The sequence below is a fragment of the Zeus faber genome, assembly GCF_960531495.2.
Source record: "Zeus faber genome assembly, chromosome: 2".
Lineage (NCBI taxonomy): Eukaryota > Metazoa > Chordata > Actinopteri > Zeiformes > Zeidae > Zeus > Zeus faber.
The window spans coordinates 35,592,310-35,607,389 of NC_137189.1; the positions used below are offsets into that span (position 1 = coordinate 35,592,310).

The 15,080-nt window shown below is 44.7% G+C and overlaps 1 protein-coding gene across 1 annotated transcript; it reads right to left on the reverse strand.

The window, feature by feature from the left end:
- Window positions 1–2,118: 2,118 nt before the first annotated feature.
- Window positions 2,119–14,772, reverse strand: gyg2 (glycogenin 2; the record flags this gene model as incomplete). The annotated part of the gene is made up of 9 exons (XM_080023903.1): window positions 2,119–2,244; window positions 2,888–3,019; window positions 3,462–3,581; window positions 3,698–3,878; window positions 4,773–4,899; window positions 5,980–6,142; window positions 8,036–8,210; window positions 13,941–14,079; window positions 14,766–14,772. 9 exons carry the CDS (start codon window positions 14,770–14,772, stop codon window positions 2,119–2,121), a joined length of 1,170 nt encoding a protein of 389 aa, XP_079880029.1.
- Window positions 14,773–15,080: the final 308 nt, after the last annotated feature.

The following is a 15,080-nucleotide window of genomic DNA, read 5'->3' on the forward strand; positions in this document are numbered from 1 at the left end:
TGAGCTCGCCGTCTATTTGATGGAGGTTGCGGGAGGAGAGACCCAACTGTGTTATTTCAAGACCAAAAGCGGAGCGGGCTCATCTAAGATTTTCTTTTTTTTTTTTATAGGGTGGGGTTCAGATTGTAGACTAAGAGGCGGACAGCTAATGCGAGATCAGCTGCCATCCAACCACATCCACGAGCTTGTCAGTTAAGAGTGGCAATGTGCCGAGTTATCTTCCAAGGCTATCATTATGTGGCCGCCTTTCATTCACGGTGTGCCCCGATGTCATTTCCCGCCATTCGCTTTACATTCAGGGGGGCTACTCTGGCTTATCGCCTCCTCTCCTGTCATCGTGTGAGGAGAGGACACAACGCACGCCCATGGAAATAACATACACTCCAGTGGATTGGATACAACAGCAGCAGCACAATGTGGCATGACTTGTAACCCCCCCACCCACCCCCATCCTCACTGTCCTGGGTGCCAATGTTATCTGTGCCCTGTCATGAAGGCTGGTGATTCACCCAACGAAAAGCCACAGTGCCCCCTAGTGGGGAATAGAGACACAGCACAACATCTGCCAAGTGGTGCAGTGTGATGTGTGAGGTGGAACAGTGCTGATGGCTTCAGATATTGAGATGAGAATTGATGACTATTCTATCTGTCGGTCTGTCATCTATCTATCTTTCTGCCTGTCATCTATGTGGCTGTCTGTCATCCATCTATCTGTCCGTCTGTCTTCATCTGTGTATTCATCTATTATCTCTCTGTCTATTGATTAATCTATTATCTGTCTGTTTGCCTGTCTATCTTCTATCAGTCAATCTATCTGGATTCATCTATTATCTGTTGAGTCATCATCTGTCTCTGCCTATTCACATAATAACTATCTTGAATTAGATGAGAAGATCTGTGAAGGGGATATATAAAGTGTATATATATATTTTCTTTTACAAAGTAGGCTACATCCCATGCAATACCCTCTCCCAACCATTAACAAAACAAAAACAATTGAATCCTCCACAGATATCGATCGATCAGAAAGATTCAGCCACACGCTAGTCAACATCAATACCAATTTAATCCAGTAGCGAGATACTGCAGTCTTAACCGTGTGAGCTCAATGCAAGGCTGCAGGGTCCTGTGAAATTAGGGAATTGGGGAAAGTCAGAGGCTGATTTGCTCGGAGGCAAATTTGCCCAATAAACTTGAGTATCCCTTCAAAGATTTTACAAGATAAGCATTTGGTTGACACCTTTACCAACCTGAATCTGTATATCTCAAAGCGGGGAATGTAATTATAAATGTTATGACTGTATATTTTGCTTCTAAAATGTCCCTATCCTGCAAATCAAAACAAATCAACCCTCTTATGTAATTTACAATTAAACATCCATCTCCCATCTTTGGGAAGATATTGCTGTGCTGTGCAGCTGTCTAAGGCCATCAAAAAAGAATGTATGAAAGCAATATATCGATTGTATTCCAGGATGTTTCCTACATACAGCAAGGTGCAGTACACCTTCTCAGGGCTATGTCTAGTTACAAGTTTTTTTCTGTATTGTGTATTGTGACCTTATTTCTAGCAGCTGTATTATACTTATGGCAGGTATTCACCAAAATACTTATAGAGGACTCTCTAAAGACAGCATCATACATTAAAAAAACGTTCTGTCCATCCCAGTAGTGTACACATTATAGGATTTATCAAGGACGGTGATCACAGGGGGTCCCACATCTTGGGACTCTATAGGAGCACTATAGGAGCCAGGACTTAAAATAATATTATCAATCCAGACTGATATTCTCAGACTAGTCTGAGAATCAGTCTAGGATAAGGCTAAGAGATTTCAGACAAATACTAAGATTTCCTTGTGATTCTCTTCAGATCTTGAGAAAATGTCTGACCTAAAAATCCTAGCCTAAGTCCTTTGGTGTACGTATGTAAAGAATATCAAACACTCGCTCAATTTTTCAAGCTACATATCAAGGCCTCAAAGTGGTAGACCTTGACTTATCCCGCCAAAATGTGACAAATGACAAATGTCTAGCCTAAAGTAACTTGGGAAAGGTGTCAAGGGAGAAACTGACCCTTGTCTGTATGCATTTTTTCATGGGTTTGTATGAAAGCCGTTAATATAGGAAGTGGTCCAGTTTCATCTGGATGTTGTGGAAGGCGTCCCTTCCCAGATAGTCCACCTGGCCCTCCTCCCACAGTCGGCGATGATCCAGCGGCTCTGACTCTGCGTCTGCTGGGCTCTTCAAAAAGGTACGAACAAAGACAAAATCACAGTGTTGGTCGGCCCCAACTACAACACCACGGTCAAATCTGCAAAAGATTTCTAGGTTTGGCCGGTGACCAACCTGGCACCAATGTAACCCCTGGCATGGAACATTCAAAATGTTCAAATAGTTTGAACTTTAGAGCCAGTTGACGCTGATCTTCCAAAAGCCTTTCCAATCAGAAGCTCCTCACTGAGAAATACATATATTTTTAGGACTTGCCTGAATTAGATATTGGATCTCTCTACCAAATATTAACACATTGAAAATGTCAGCACAAGCTTTGCAGGATTTGTTTCACACAAGTGCAACGTTTGTATTCAACGCTCATCCAGCTCTGGACGTTGCGATGACTTTCCTTGATCCCTGTCAGCTGCTCTGTAGTTGTTTGAGTATAATTGTACAAAATTTGGTCTCTACCAGTATTTGATAATTGGGTTAGAAATAAATGCAAATGCTACCCCTTCCTGTCACTCTCACATTTTGTTCGCCCCGCAAATCATGATTAATTTTATTTTTTTAAACCTGTGCTGTCAGCATGTCACAAATCATGATTTCAAAAAAGCGGGGCCTCTCCTTTGTCTGTAATTGTTAAACGGAAAATAACCGGCTAACATACAGGGTCCGTGTGGCTGCCGGAGGGCTCCTCGCAGCTTGTCGTCTCCTCTGAACTGCTTGAGGTGTCCAGGCCCGTTTTATCCTCCTCAGACCCTCCCTGCTCGTCACCCGGCGGCCTGTTCTCCCCCTGAGGCTGCCGAAGACAACAACAACAGGATTGTCAACTCAGAACGTCCAGCAAACAATAACATGTTCACCTGCGCATATGTGGTGGCGATGGGTAGGAGGGGGACTTTCTGATTGACCATATGCTATTGCTTGGCTTGTATAACAAGAGCCAATTCATGAGCACCGGGTGCGATTATTTGTGTGCTGTGAACCTCCAAGACCGCACAAGCTTGTATTAAGCTGACAAGCAACGTGGCAGTCCATTCCAATTCAACGAGTTGCCTGGACTCAAGCCTCCGAGATGGATACAGGACTCCGCTTGATCTATTCTGCCACAGTCCCACATGAATCAAGAAGAAATGTCTCCAAATCCAATCTGCAGTATACCGCACAAAAAAAAAAAAAAAAGAAACCGCAATTTTAAAACTCGGGTAAGGATGCAGCAAGTTTAGTTAATATACACTCACAGTCTCCGTCACGGCAGGGGGTGAGAGGTGGTTCTCGTCGGGCTTTGAAAAATGGGCGATCAGGGAGCTGGAGAAGCTCAACTTCTCTCTGATGGGGAAATCTGCTTCTGCAGCTTGGCTCTGGGGAACAGGGGGGGCTCTATCAAAGGAGCTTACTAAATGTATAATAAGCAAAAATCATCAAATGTCAAATGGGTTAAAGAAGTTTCTTCCATTCCATAAACGTCCACAGGTACCTGTGGCACTATCTCGGAGTGCTGCTTGAACGGTGGAAATTGGCTGGTGTGATACAGGTGCTCCTTCCACCAGAGGCCAACGAACCTTTCCATGCTTTCATCCGTGCGATGTGACCCGGTGACCGAGCTCCAGGGTTTAACAGGCCCCAGGAAATGGACGATCCTTGCGTTGTGGCCGTACCTGTGTATTCAAAAAAAGGTACTAGGTATGGTGAAAAATAAACCCCATTTCTGTCATTTCTGTAGCAATTTGTCATTTCTTGCGACTCGCCTGCGCTTAACTCACACCTTGTTTTTGGATAACTCAGTGTGAAGTCAAGTGACGGGCATCGGAATCTATTAGATTGATCCGGCATTGAGAGAATAGCTTCAGCAATACGTCTTATGATGGGGCGACCAAGTGCTAAATGCCCCATTGTAATATACGTATATTGCTGGGTCTATTCTCTATATACTGGATCAATTTGAAAGGTTCTCATGCCAAACACTCCCATTGGTTGACTCCCAATGATTTAAAAATAAGGCCTAGGTTAATAACTATTGGAGTTTTTCTTAAAACATTTGCCTGGTTTTCAGATTGCATACTGTAATTGTACTGCAACGTGTATATTCTGGAGAAAATGGTGAGCGCAATCCCTGAGTTTAACAATTCTGCCAATTTAATGCCAATTTTTATATATATATATCTTTATTTCCATTACAAAAGCTTTTTTTTTATTTTTAGGAATATGTGTCAACATTTGCACAACCGCTAGAATGTGAATTTGTTGACACAGAAGTGTGCGTTTACTGTGAAAATCTTTGTCTTATCGCTAACATTTGGTTTACTGTTTGAGGCTTATATTTCATGGTTTGTTGTACATCACCATTTCTTTTTTAATTTGATTTGTCTCAATATTTTATTTTTTATTACCACCGTTTCTATCTTAAGTTCATCTTTCTGCTTCACCGTTTACTTCATATGTTATTGTATACGATCGTATATTTTTGGCCTTGACCTTTTCTTCATCATTTTTATTGTATCTTTTTTATTGTTTTTATTGCTTTTTAGGATTGAAAATGAAAATCTACTCACTGTTGGAAGGCCGGGAGGTAGGTGTAGGCCTGGCTGGCGCACAGGTTGTACACAAATGGCAGGCGCTTATGGATGTCGCGTACCGCCCAGTCCCTGAAGAAGGTGTTTAACAGTCCCTGGTCCCCACCTGGAGAAGAACGCCACGTTGGAGGACAGAGAAAGATGCACTACTAAAAGTGTCCTTCTCTCTTCTTTCCAACTCGAATCGAGCGAAAATTTAAATGCCACAGGGTCAAGAGAATTTATTGTATTTGAGAAGTTGTTTTACAGAATAAAAAAAATAAATAAATACGTTTTATCAATGATTCAAAGATGTCTCGGATATGGGAGAATGGGGAAGCATCAAAAGTCTACTGTTCTCTTAAAAAAAGTTTTTTAAATTTATTGAAATTCAAATCAAACCCACTTCAATCCATTTCCTGCTTTTATTTTATAATAGAGGTTTACAGATTTTTGTTGTAATTGTACAGTATATGGCCGATTTTATAATATTCTATTTTTATCTGTATATTTATGTCTATTTATCTGTCTGGTTTGAGTCAGTTGATTAGATAAGTCCATTTTCATTTTTCTTAATCACTGACACTCATATTTAACGACCCAAGAAAACAGACTGTCGTTACTGATGAACTTTTTGCAATTTTCCTTTTGTCCGGGACCCGTTGCATTCCTTCGAAGTCGTAACTCAGAAAAACCTGATCCCCTACTCTTACTACCTAAGTCAAGAAGTCCGAGATGGAATTCCGTGGGCAGATAGCTTGGGCCGGAGTTTACCGACATAACAGACCTGATGTGACGCCTACATGGCAGGAAAAGTTCAAATTTGTGTGTGCTTTTATTGGAGAAAACGCCGGAATTTGAACTTGACCTCTCTGCGTTTTCTTTACAGTGTGTTGTTTTAAGGTATGTTTTCTTAGCTTGTAGAATCCTCCCAAACGTAGAACACATTTAGCTCGGAAGTGGGGACCCCCGACTTGAATGGGAATTTCCGAGTTTCCTTGGAACGCAGCATCAGAGTGGCGAGGCCTCCTAATTAGTGTTACAGTAGCTGGAAATGTGATTACCCTCAGAGGACAGGCTCCATCAATCCACAGCCTACTCCCTGCTCCTTTCAGGCCATATATTCACGGACATCCTGATCGAAACGATGGATCCTCTAAGAGCTCAAAACCTGCAGACAGTTGTGACAGTCCCTCCTCCAGCGTACCATCAAAGCTCCCGTGTGTGCGGGCGTGCTCCAACAGCCGGGCGTGGGTGTTCAGGGACGGCCGGAAGACAAACACGCCCGAGTTGAAGCAGTCGGGCCAGCCGGGGTCCGGGGCGGCTGACAGCTCCTCACGCTCGAACAGCTCGTCCACGTTCTGCAGCACCTGGAGGGGAAGGACGCCGCAGAAAGCTCAAGGTGTGTGTGTGTGTGTGTGTGTGTGTGTGTGTGTGTGTGTGTGTGTGTGTGTGTGTGTGTGTGTGTGTGTGTGTGTGTGTGTGTGTGCGTGCGTGCGTGCGTGCGTGCGTGCGTGCGTGCGTGCGTGTGTGTGTGTCCCATACATCAAAAATCAATACCATAAGACCTTTAAACATTCAAAGTCATCTCACAACCCTGTGTTGATCTCTACTTACCAGGGGACAACACAGCTGACCCTGGGCCCCTGGCCACAACGCACCCCCACGGCCCCTTCCCCCAACGCCCAGCACAAGAGGCGTTGCCCGTGTTTGCTCCCACTGAGCAAAGAGGGAGGGAGATTCTATCAATGTGTTTATTGGCTACCTCCAAAGATTCAATATTTTAGAACTGTGGTTTTTCAAAGTCTGGCTCACGGCCCACAGGTCGGTCGCGGGAGATTTGAATGGGGTCATCGAATTGCAGAATCTCTTCCTGTTAAGTCTTTTCAAATGGCTGGTTACCGGTTTTGGATTCTGTTTCTCCTCAATGATTGGTTCTTGTTGTTTTGGTATCGGTTCTTGTGTTAAATTTGGGTCCCAAAGTGTAATTAAATAGGTTAACGAACATGAAGACTCTCTTTTTGGGGGGTGGGTCATTTTTACAGTTTTTGTGACTTTTAGGTTTCTATTTATCGTTTATCAACAGGTACCGCGGAGCATGGTAATTGTCCGGCTGAGCAGACTCAAAACTGAGCTCTCTCCGTTTCTTCCGAAATATTTTGTGACACAAAACTCAGCCGCAGGTCATCCAACTGTGGGAATGCGATTACGGATTCGGTGTGAATCTGTCTTTAACAGTATTGTTTGGCGAAGGATTCACGGTAGAATATTTCCGGTGTGTGAATGAATGAGATTGAGAACGAACAAAATAGATAAAACTCTTTCGCCGTCACGATGGATCTGATGAAGCCCAATGGACCGGGAATTCACGCAGAGTCGGTTGTTATCGTCCCACTGATCAAATGATGATTATAGACAGAAAAAATATATATACAGAAAAAAATCCCTAAAAATGATTTTTCTAGTGCTGTCAGGGGCGCCGCCAGGGATTTTGGAAAAGATATCACGTGAAAAGATATTACATTGGGCCCTGCCACCACACGCCACGTTAACCCTGCACAACTGCTGTAACTACATCTCCAGAGCCCAATCAACCCATTCAAGGCTTTAAATAACTCTACCTTTGCAGGGTTGCAACTCCATTGTAGCCAAATACTTACTGTATGATATTAACTGACAGTGAGCTGTGAAAATATAACACTGTGCAGACATGCATGCCACATTCTGCATGCAGAATTCACTATTTGACTGATACCCTCTATGAGTTTACAGTCTTAATGTGAATTTAATGGTAAAATTCTTGAATGGGAAATGTTCTTAACATTATTGAATAAATGTCACTTCATTATTAAAAGAAATATGACTTAAATATACATTAACCCCCTCAATTTAAATAAATTTACATTATCTATAGAATGATACAACAAACAAAACAATAAAATCAGCAGCAGATTTTTGAAATAAGTGTACATACCATCGAGAGAATAGGCAGCTGTAAAAGTCAAAAATGGAAATGAAAAGTCCTGATGGTGGCGCTAGAGGAAAGGTCAAGTGGTCACCAAATCAATGGGTTTCTTCCTCTTGGAGTCTTGATTGCGTTCAACCAATTTTATGGCAATCCAGCCATTACTTTAAGATATATCTTGTTCTCAGTCTGCTGTATGACAAATTGCGCTTCTATCCACTGGTACATAAATGGCTGCCAAGTTATACCTATACCCAAGTTTTTTTTTGTTCTTTTTATTATGATACGGGACACCCACCAGTGTGTCCGCATCCAGGAACACGCATTTGCTGTACTGGGTCAGGGTCCAGCAGTGGAGCTTTGTGAAGGTGATCCCCAGCTCCGGGCGTCCCAGCCAGGAAAGGTGGGCCCTGTCCCCACTGTCCAGCACGTTCACCGGGACCACCTCGTCGAACGCCTGCTCCAGCTCACGCCTGCGATGGAGGTAAGGGTGTGACGGTAATATGGCAAAATCAAACGTAGCAACACGAACGTACAAAAATATGAACGCTGTTCGTGGGGGGACAAATCAATAAGGTAGACGTTATCAACTTTAGGGTCGTGAGCCAAAGTGGGGTCACTAGATAAACACCCAAGGTCATTTCTAAGACCTATATATCTATATTTGTTTGATATGTTTTTCAAAAAAATATAATTAAATGATTTTGGAATATTTCATCATAACTATATAATCCATTTGGAGCTACCTCCATGCTCTATGATATAATAAAATAAGCCGATGTGATACCCAAATTCACATGAAGCGGTTTCCTAATATGCATATATGAAATATTGTCTGTGGAATAGCCACACTTTGACCGCTAACCCAGTGTCAGTGTTGAAAGAACGATGAGAAAGATCCTTGCTTGGCCTCAGTCTTGCTTATGGGATCGGCCCAAATGGGAATTGGTGCTGGCTCAATAATAATAATTACAATAATAAAAGGGGGAAAAGGCAAGAATATTTGTGACACAGTCTAATAGTCTAAAACTTAGGGACCAGCGTCAAAAAAAGGTGGAGAACCTCTGTAGTAAGGCTTAAAAATGAAGAGTTTTTATTTCATATGTGGAAGGTGTTTGAACAGGCATGGATGTAATAGCCATCGCTGTCTTGAAACCCACACAGTTCCTGCTAAATGATTTTGGCAAAGACCTGATATGGCGAAGCGTGAGTCTGTCGCCGTCCTCATTAAACCCCATCGCTCCTTCTGCTCTTCATCCCTCTAATCTTTCACCATCCCAATTTATGGGGAGCGAGTGCCGTTTATATCTGCAATTTTGGCTCGGGATCAACACACGTCAAGTTGGGCTTCAGTAGAATTAGAACCGCCCTCCATCTGTGTAACTCCACCCACGGCTGGAGCGGTGACCGGACCCACTGCCATCGAAGCTCAGAACTGCTCTGATGGCTGTAACAGATCAGCACAAATCTTTCAAAAGAAAGATGAATTGATACCAACTGTCCGTGAAGAAACTGCAGACGATGGAAATTAAAATATTTGTGCTTTGTGTTTCTTTCGAAAAAAAAATAAAATAAAAATGAATGCGACTGCGAAGCGCAATCCGTCGGTGTATTTTTCTTTATTGTAGATGTATTTATTTTATTTTATTTTTCTATGTTTCCCGGATAAAACAAAATAAGCGTTGTTGCAGTGTCCTGTGCAGTTCAACCTGCAGTAGTGCCCTTGCATTAGTAAAAGTTGGAGCAAACTTTTGAATTAGGCCTTGTATATGAGTGAGTGAAGACTATTTTTCGCAAACTTTGGTTTGATTTTGGTGGACCGATAAGGTAAGGTCAGTAAAGGTTTACTGACTAAATACAACGGGCTGACAGAACTGGGGCAAACTATTCCGGACGGGGTGTGGGAAGCGCCAGCATTTTTTAAAGCGACACACACACACACTGAATCGGAGCGTCAGGAACAGGAGGGTTATAGAGGCATGGCAGAAAGACATGTTTTGGTACCTAAGAGACCTCTTGAAATGGAGCATAATAGGTCGAGTAGAGTAGACACAGCCTGTGCATAGAAAACCTGTTACTCAAGGGTGTGTCAGTTGTATCCGGTTGTTCCGTGAAGTTTAATTTTACTACTACATACCTGCATTATTTGCTACATTTACAGCCATACAAATGCACACCAGAAGTCACTTTAAGCGATTCAGATTTATCTTATTCCATTTAAACTTCAATATATTTTTGTGTTATGAGGCAATCACGTTCCCTATCGCAGGGACTGCTCTATTACTCATGGGACTGATCGTCAGATCACATAATCCAACCGAAACACCCTGCATTCACGGCTCAAATGGCAGAGGAAGTGACGACGCCGCTTCTGTCCCACCGCTGCGTGTATATATTGCGGCTCGACTTCCGCTTCTTCCTCTTTTCTTACTTGGCGTAAAAATAATCCATTGAAATATTGTATTTCCACCTCTGCTTCAATTCTCGGATCCCACTGATGTAAGTCGGTGTCAATCATCGGCTCGAGTACCATTCCTTGAGGCAGTACATAAATATAACAGAAAATAGAGCTATGGCGTTGAGAAGGTCCTGTCCCTGTTCTGTCCTCGAATCCCTACTTAACACCTGAGGGCTACCGCTGCATGGATCAGGCCCAGGACCAAGGCAACCAAACAGCTGGCGGTGGTGGCCAAAAAGGCCTACTTGACATCTGGTCAGATGGCTTGCGCCATCAACACCCTGGCCTTACTCCAGTGCTACCAGGCCAACTGCTGGCATAGTTTGCCAGCTCGGCCTTGGTGGATGAGGGAATCCTGGTGGAGCTGCGAAAGGCTATTGACCCCTCCCTCCACCTCACCCAATACGCGGCCCAAGCTGCGGGGCATAGCATGGAAGCCTGCGGGGCCCGGAACAGCTCCCTCAAATTACATATTTGACATGATGTCCATGGGGCACCCAGGCTCGAAGTGCATACAAATCAGACCCATGGATCCACGGGTGCACCCAGTGCTATTAGCTCTTCAGCACTTCCTGCCAGCCCTGAAGGGCAGACATGTTCTGATAAGGTCAGACAGCACATAGCAATAGCATACATCAATTGTCAAGACGGGGTCCGGTCTCTCCCCCTGTGTCAGATGGTCAACAGTTTACTGCTGTATGCAGAGCATAACCTCCTCTCCCTCATGGCGATCCACATCCCTGGCTGCCACAAACATAAGGCGGACATGTTGTCCCGGGGGAACCCCCAGGCAGTAGATTAGGGCCTTCACCCCCAGATTGTGGAGTAGATCAGGATCCAGTTTGGCTTGGCTGACATGGTCCTGTTTGCATCGCGAGAGATGATGCAGTGCAAGTTATGCTTCTCCCTCGGGAGAGACCAGCCACCGTTGGGAGTGGACGCATTGGCCCATCTGTGGCCGGAGGCCCCACTCTGCGCTTTTCCCTCTGTGGCACTCATTCATCCGGTACTGGACAGGTGCAGGAGCACAACCTGGTACTGTGGGTGGTGGCCCCTTATTGGCCCAACCATCCGTCGTTCGCCGATCTGTGGGACATGAGTGTAGGCCTCTCGTGGGAGCTCCAACTCTTGCGAGACCTACTCATGCAGGTGTGCAGAATTATTTGACACCCACGCCAGGGCCTATGGTGCCTTTAGGCCTGGTGTTTGAGAGGGAGAAGCTCATAGCTTCGGGCCTTTCAGATGCGGTGGTTGCCACTATACAGCCCACCAAGGCGCCTTCCACATGGTCCCAGCACACACTGAAGTGGCATATTTTTGCCCAGTGGTGCGATCAGCGGGGACACACCCTGTCCAACCACCCTATAGGGCCAATACTGCAATATTATTGCAGTTCCTGCAGGAACTGTTCGCTGAGGGTAAGGCGGTCGCTACACTAAAGGTCTATCTGGCAGCTATTACAGCATGTCATGTGAGCTTGGACAGCTTCCCACCAGGCAGTCACCCGCTGCGCCTTAATTTATGGCAGACGTGAGACACCTGCGCCCACCCCAGACATCCCTAATCCCTTCTTGGGACTAATTAGTGGCCTTCCGGCCTCTGTCAGGGCCTCCATTTGAGTCCCTACACACCGCAGACATCAAGACAGTTTCTCTGAAAATGGCCTCGGTGAAACTGGTAGGAGAGTTGCAGGCACTGTCAGTCCACCCATTCTGCATACAGTTTGTGGGTGGAGGTGATAGAGTGGTCATGCGTCCTAACGCTTCTTTCATCCCGAAGGTCATTACCATTCTGTTTCTGAGTCAGGTCATTGAGTTAGTGACCATCTCTCCACTCCTTTTGGGAGAAGGAGAGGCCTAACAGTTTGTGCCCGGTTCGGGCGCTGCAGTGTTATATGGATTGCACTCAGGGCTTTAGACGCGGGTCCAGTTGTTTGTGTGCTTTGGCGCCAAAGCAAAGGGTAGGCCCCTGTCCAAGGAGCGCTTGGCTCATTGGCTGGTGAAAGTCATAGACTTGGCCAATAGGAGCCTGTCATGAGAGCCTTCTCAGGGGAGACACTCCCCTGGTAGAGTCTCCTCTTGGGCCCTCTTCACGGGGGCGTCCGTGGAGGATACGTATATGTCAGGCAGCGTCTTGGAGCTCCCAATACAGAGTTACTAGGTCTGCTCTGCCACATGCCATGTTTGGCGCACAGACCTGAGTGTGCAGGTGTTAGAGAATGCATCCCAAAAGCATTTTTCCTCACAAGTCTACTTACATTTCTGGGACATATACGCCAGTGGGGGGTACGTTATTACGTCAACCTCCCTCGGGTGATCACCATACTATCGTGTAATGGTACAGTCCCATGAGTAATAGATTGCAGTCCCTGCGATAAGGTACGTCTAGGTTGTGTAGGCAATGATGGTTCCCTGAGGAGGGACCAGATCTATTACTGCACTGCGGTATAGTGGCCTTTCGAGATGCTCAGCAACAAAAAGAGGAGGAAGTGGAAGCCGAGCCGCAATATATACCCGTGGGGGTGGGCCGGAAGTGTGACGTTGTCACTTCCTGTTGCCTAGACCTACTACAGTGTTCATAGCCTGTCAATACATGAAGTCAGTGGTTAGCTCTGTCGCCTCACAGCAAGAAGGTTCCCGGTTCGAACCTGGGTTGGGGCCTTTCTGTGTGGAGTTTGAATGTTTTCCCTGTGCCTGCGTGGGTTCTCTTCGGGTACTCCGGCTTCCTCCCACATTCCAAAAACATGCAGGTTAGGTTAATCGGGGACTCAAAAAATTGACCGTAGGTGTGAATGAGAGCGTGCATGGTTGTTTTTCTCTGTATGTCAGCCCTATGATAGACTGGTGACCTGTCCAGGGTGTACCCCCGCCTCTTGCCCAATGACAGCTGGGATTGGCTCCAGCCCCCCCACGAGAATAAGCAGTATAGAGGATGGATGGATGGCTTTGGTGTGGTGTTTCACAGGCAGTTTCACCCCAGAGCCTGTAACTTTTAGTTATTTCGTTCCATTAATTTCAGACCATTAATGGAAATAAACATCCACTTAATGCTTAATAGGACACGTTGGCTGTCCCTGCCTTTATAATTTACCAAAGATGGTCATCACAAGCAGCTTGACAGGTAATTAAAAATGCCTTCAGGACCAATAGATCTAAATAACAACTTTGTTTTTGGGTTTCTCTTTAATCTGTCTTTCTTTTATATTTAAATCACATTTGTTAGTCTAATGGAGATCCAGTTGCCCTGGGTCACTCCACGCTCTTGGGTAAAATTTGCAGTTTGTTTATTTCCAATTTTAATTCAGCATTTGGTGTTTGAGTACTTCGATTTGATTTAATTGTATGTTTTCCTCCAACACCACTTTGTAATAATTTATAAAATAGACCTTGGTGCCAAATCGAGGGGAATGGTTTTTTGAAGTCTAGTCTTATGATCTCTCTGCCCCTCCCGCCCCCCCCGCCGCCCCCTTTCTCTCTCTCTTTCACTCGCTTAAAACAGATTTCCCAAATTACACCCACAGTTTGAGGAAAGCCCGTCAAACCCGGCTGCTTCCGATTGCATCAGTAAAGAAAGAGACCATGGCAGTTGGTATTGATTGTGGAGTCACCCCCCATTTTACCTTCCAGAGAGCCGGGTTTTTGTATAGAAAATGTTAGGGGGAGAAAACTGCTCGCTCTCATTACGTTGCGTACACGCAAGAACCCTTAAGACCAAAGCCCACATTGTAAAGGTCTCTATGTCTGACCGTGATCCTTCCGAGATGTTGGCCGAGGTGAGGACGGCGAGGCGGCGCGTGGTCCCGTGCCGCCGGAGGCTCCGGGCCACGACCACTGCCCCCACGCAGTACGCGTCCGTGGTCGCCATGGTGACGAAGGCCTCGCATGCTACAGAGAGGGACGAAATCACAGACCACAGGGGTTGGGGTTTCATAAGAATAGGGGCTTATGAAGGCTTTGGGAAATGCCTTTTTAAGAGGTTACTGAAGTGGCAGTGACACATCTTATGTAGTGGATGGAGTTAATGTAAAAACAGTGAGGTTGTTATTAAACGATCTTTCCAGTCTAGGGTCAGAAGTCCAATAAAATTTCACTTTTTTAACCAAATTTGGTCCGATAAACCTGTAGACCCATCTTTTCAAGCCAAACCAGGGGCGTTGGGACTATCACTACATGTGTTTCTATAAAAAAGCTTCTTTTAACATTTTAAAGTTACATTTCAGTGGAATTAGGGCTCTGGCTTTGTAATGGCCTACACAGGGAGGGGGATAAGCACCGTGCCTTATTTTGAGCGAATGATCTCCTTGCTAAACTTTGGAACTTAAGCTGAAAGGGAGGACCTCAACACCATATATTAGTTGAAGGACTGTGAACATGAAGTCTATCCTATGGCCTTTTTGAACCGTTTTTATTAGCGCGACAGTTTGATTAATTAATTAATTATTTTTTTAATCTTTTTTTTTTTAAAATTGTAAAGCATTTTTGTTGAATCGGCAAAACGAAACAAAACGGTGTCGAATGAAATACCGTAACTTTTTTAAGCAATGTCGGCAGATGAATGACTTATGACCTACCTGACATTTTGGAGTCAGATTCTCTGTAGAATTAACCAATTCCTTGTTTTGCCGTTAAAAGGGGGTTTAAGGAACCGATAGTTTAGTATTTTCTACAGTATTCTCCAAGGCGTAGCCTCCTTTACTCAAACTGAAATCACAGCCAAATAAATCTCAGTCAAGTGGCAAGTCACCAGCTGAAACGGAGCCATTTGAGCCCAAATCCCAAATCCAGACACACTTAAAAAAGTAGAAGGCAAGAATCCAAATCTTTGGAGATCCACTGTTGCTGAATCCGACGTCAAATCAACTTTTTCCCGGTTTTTACTATTATTT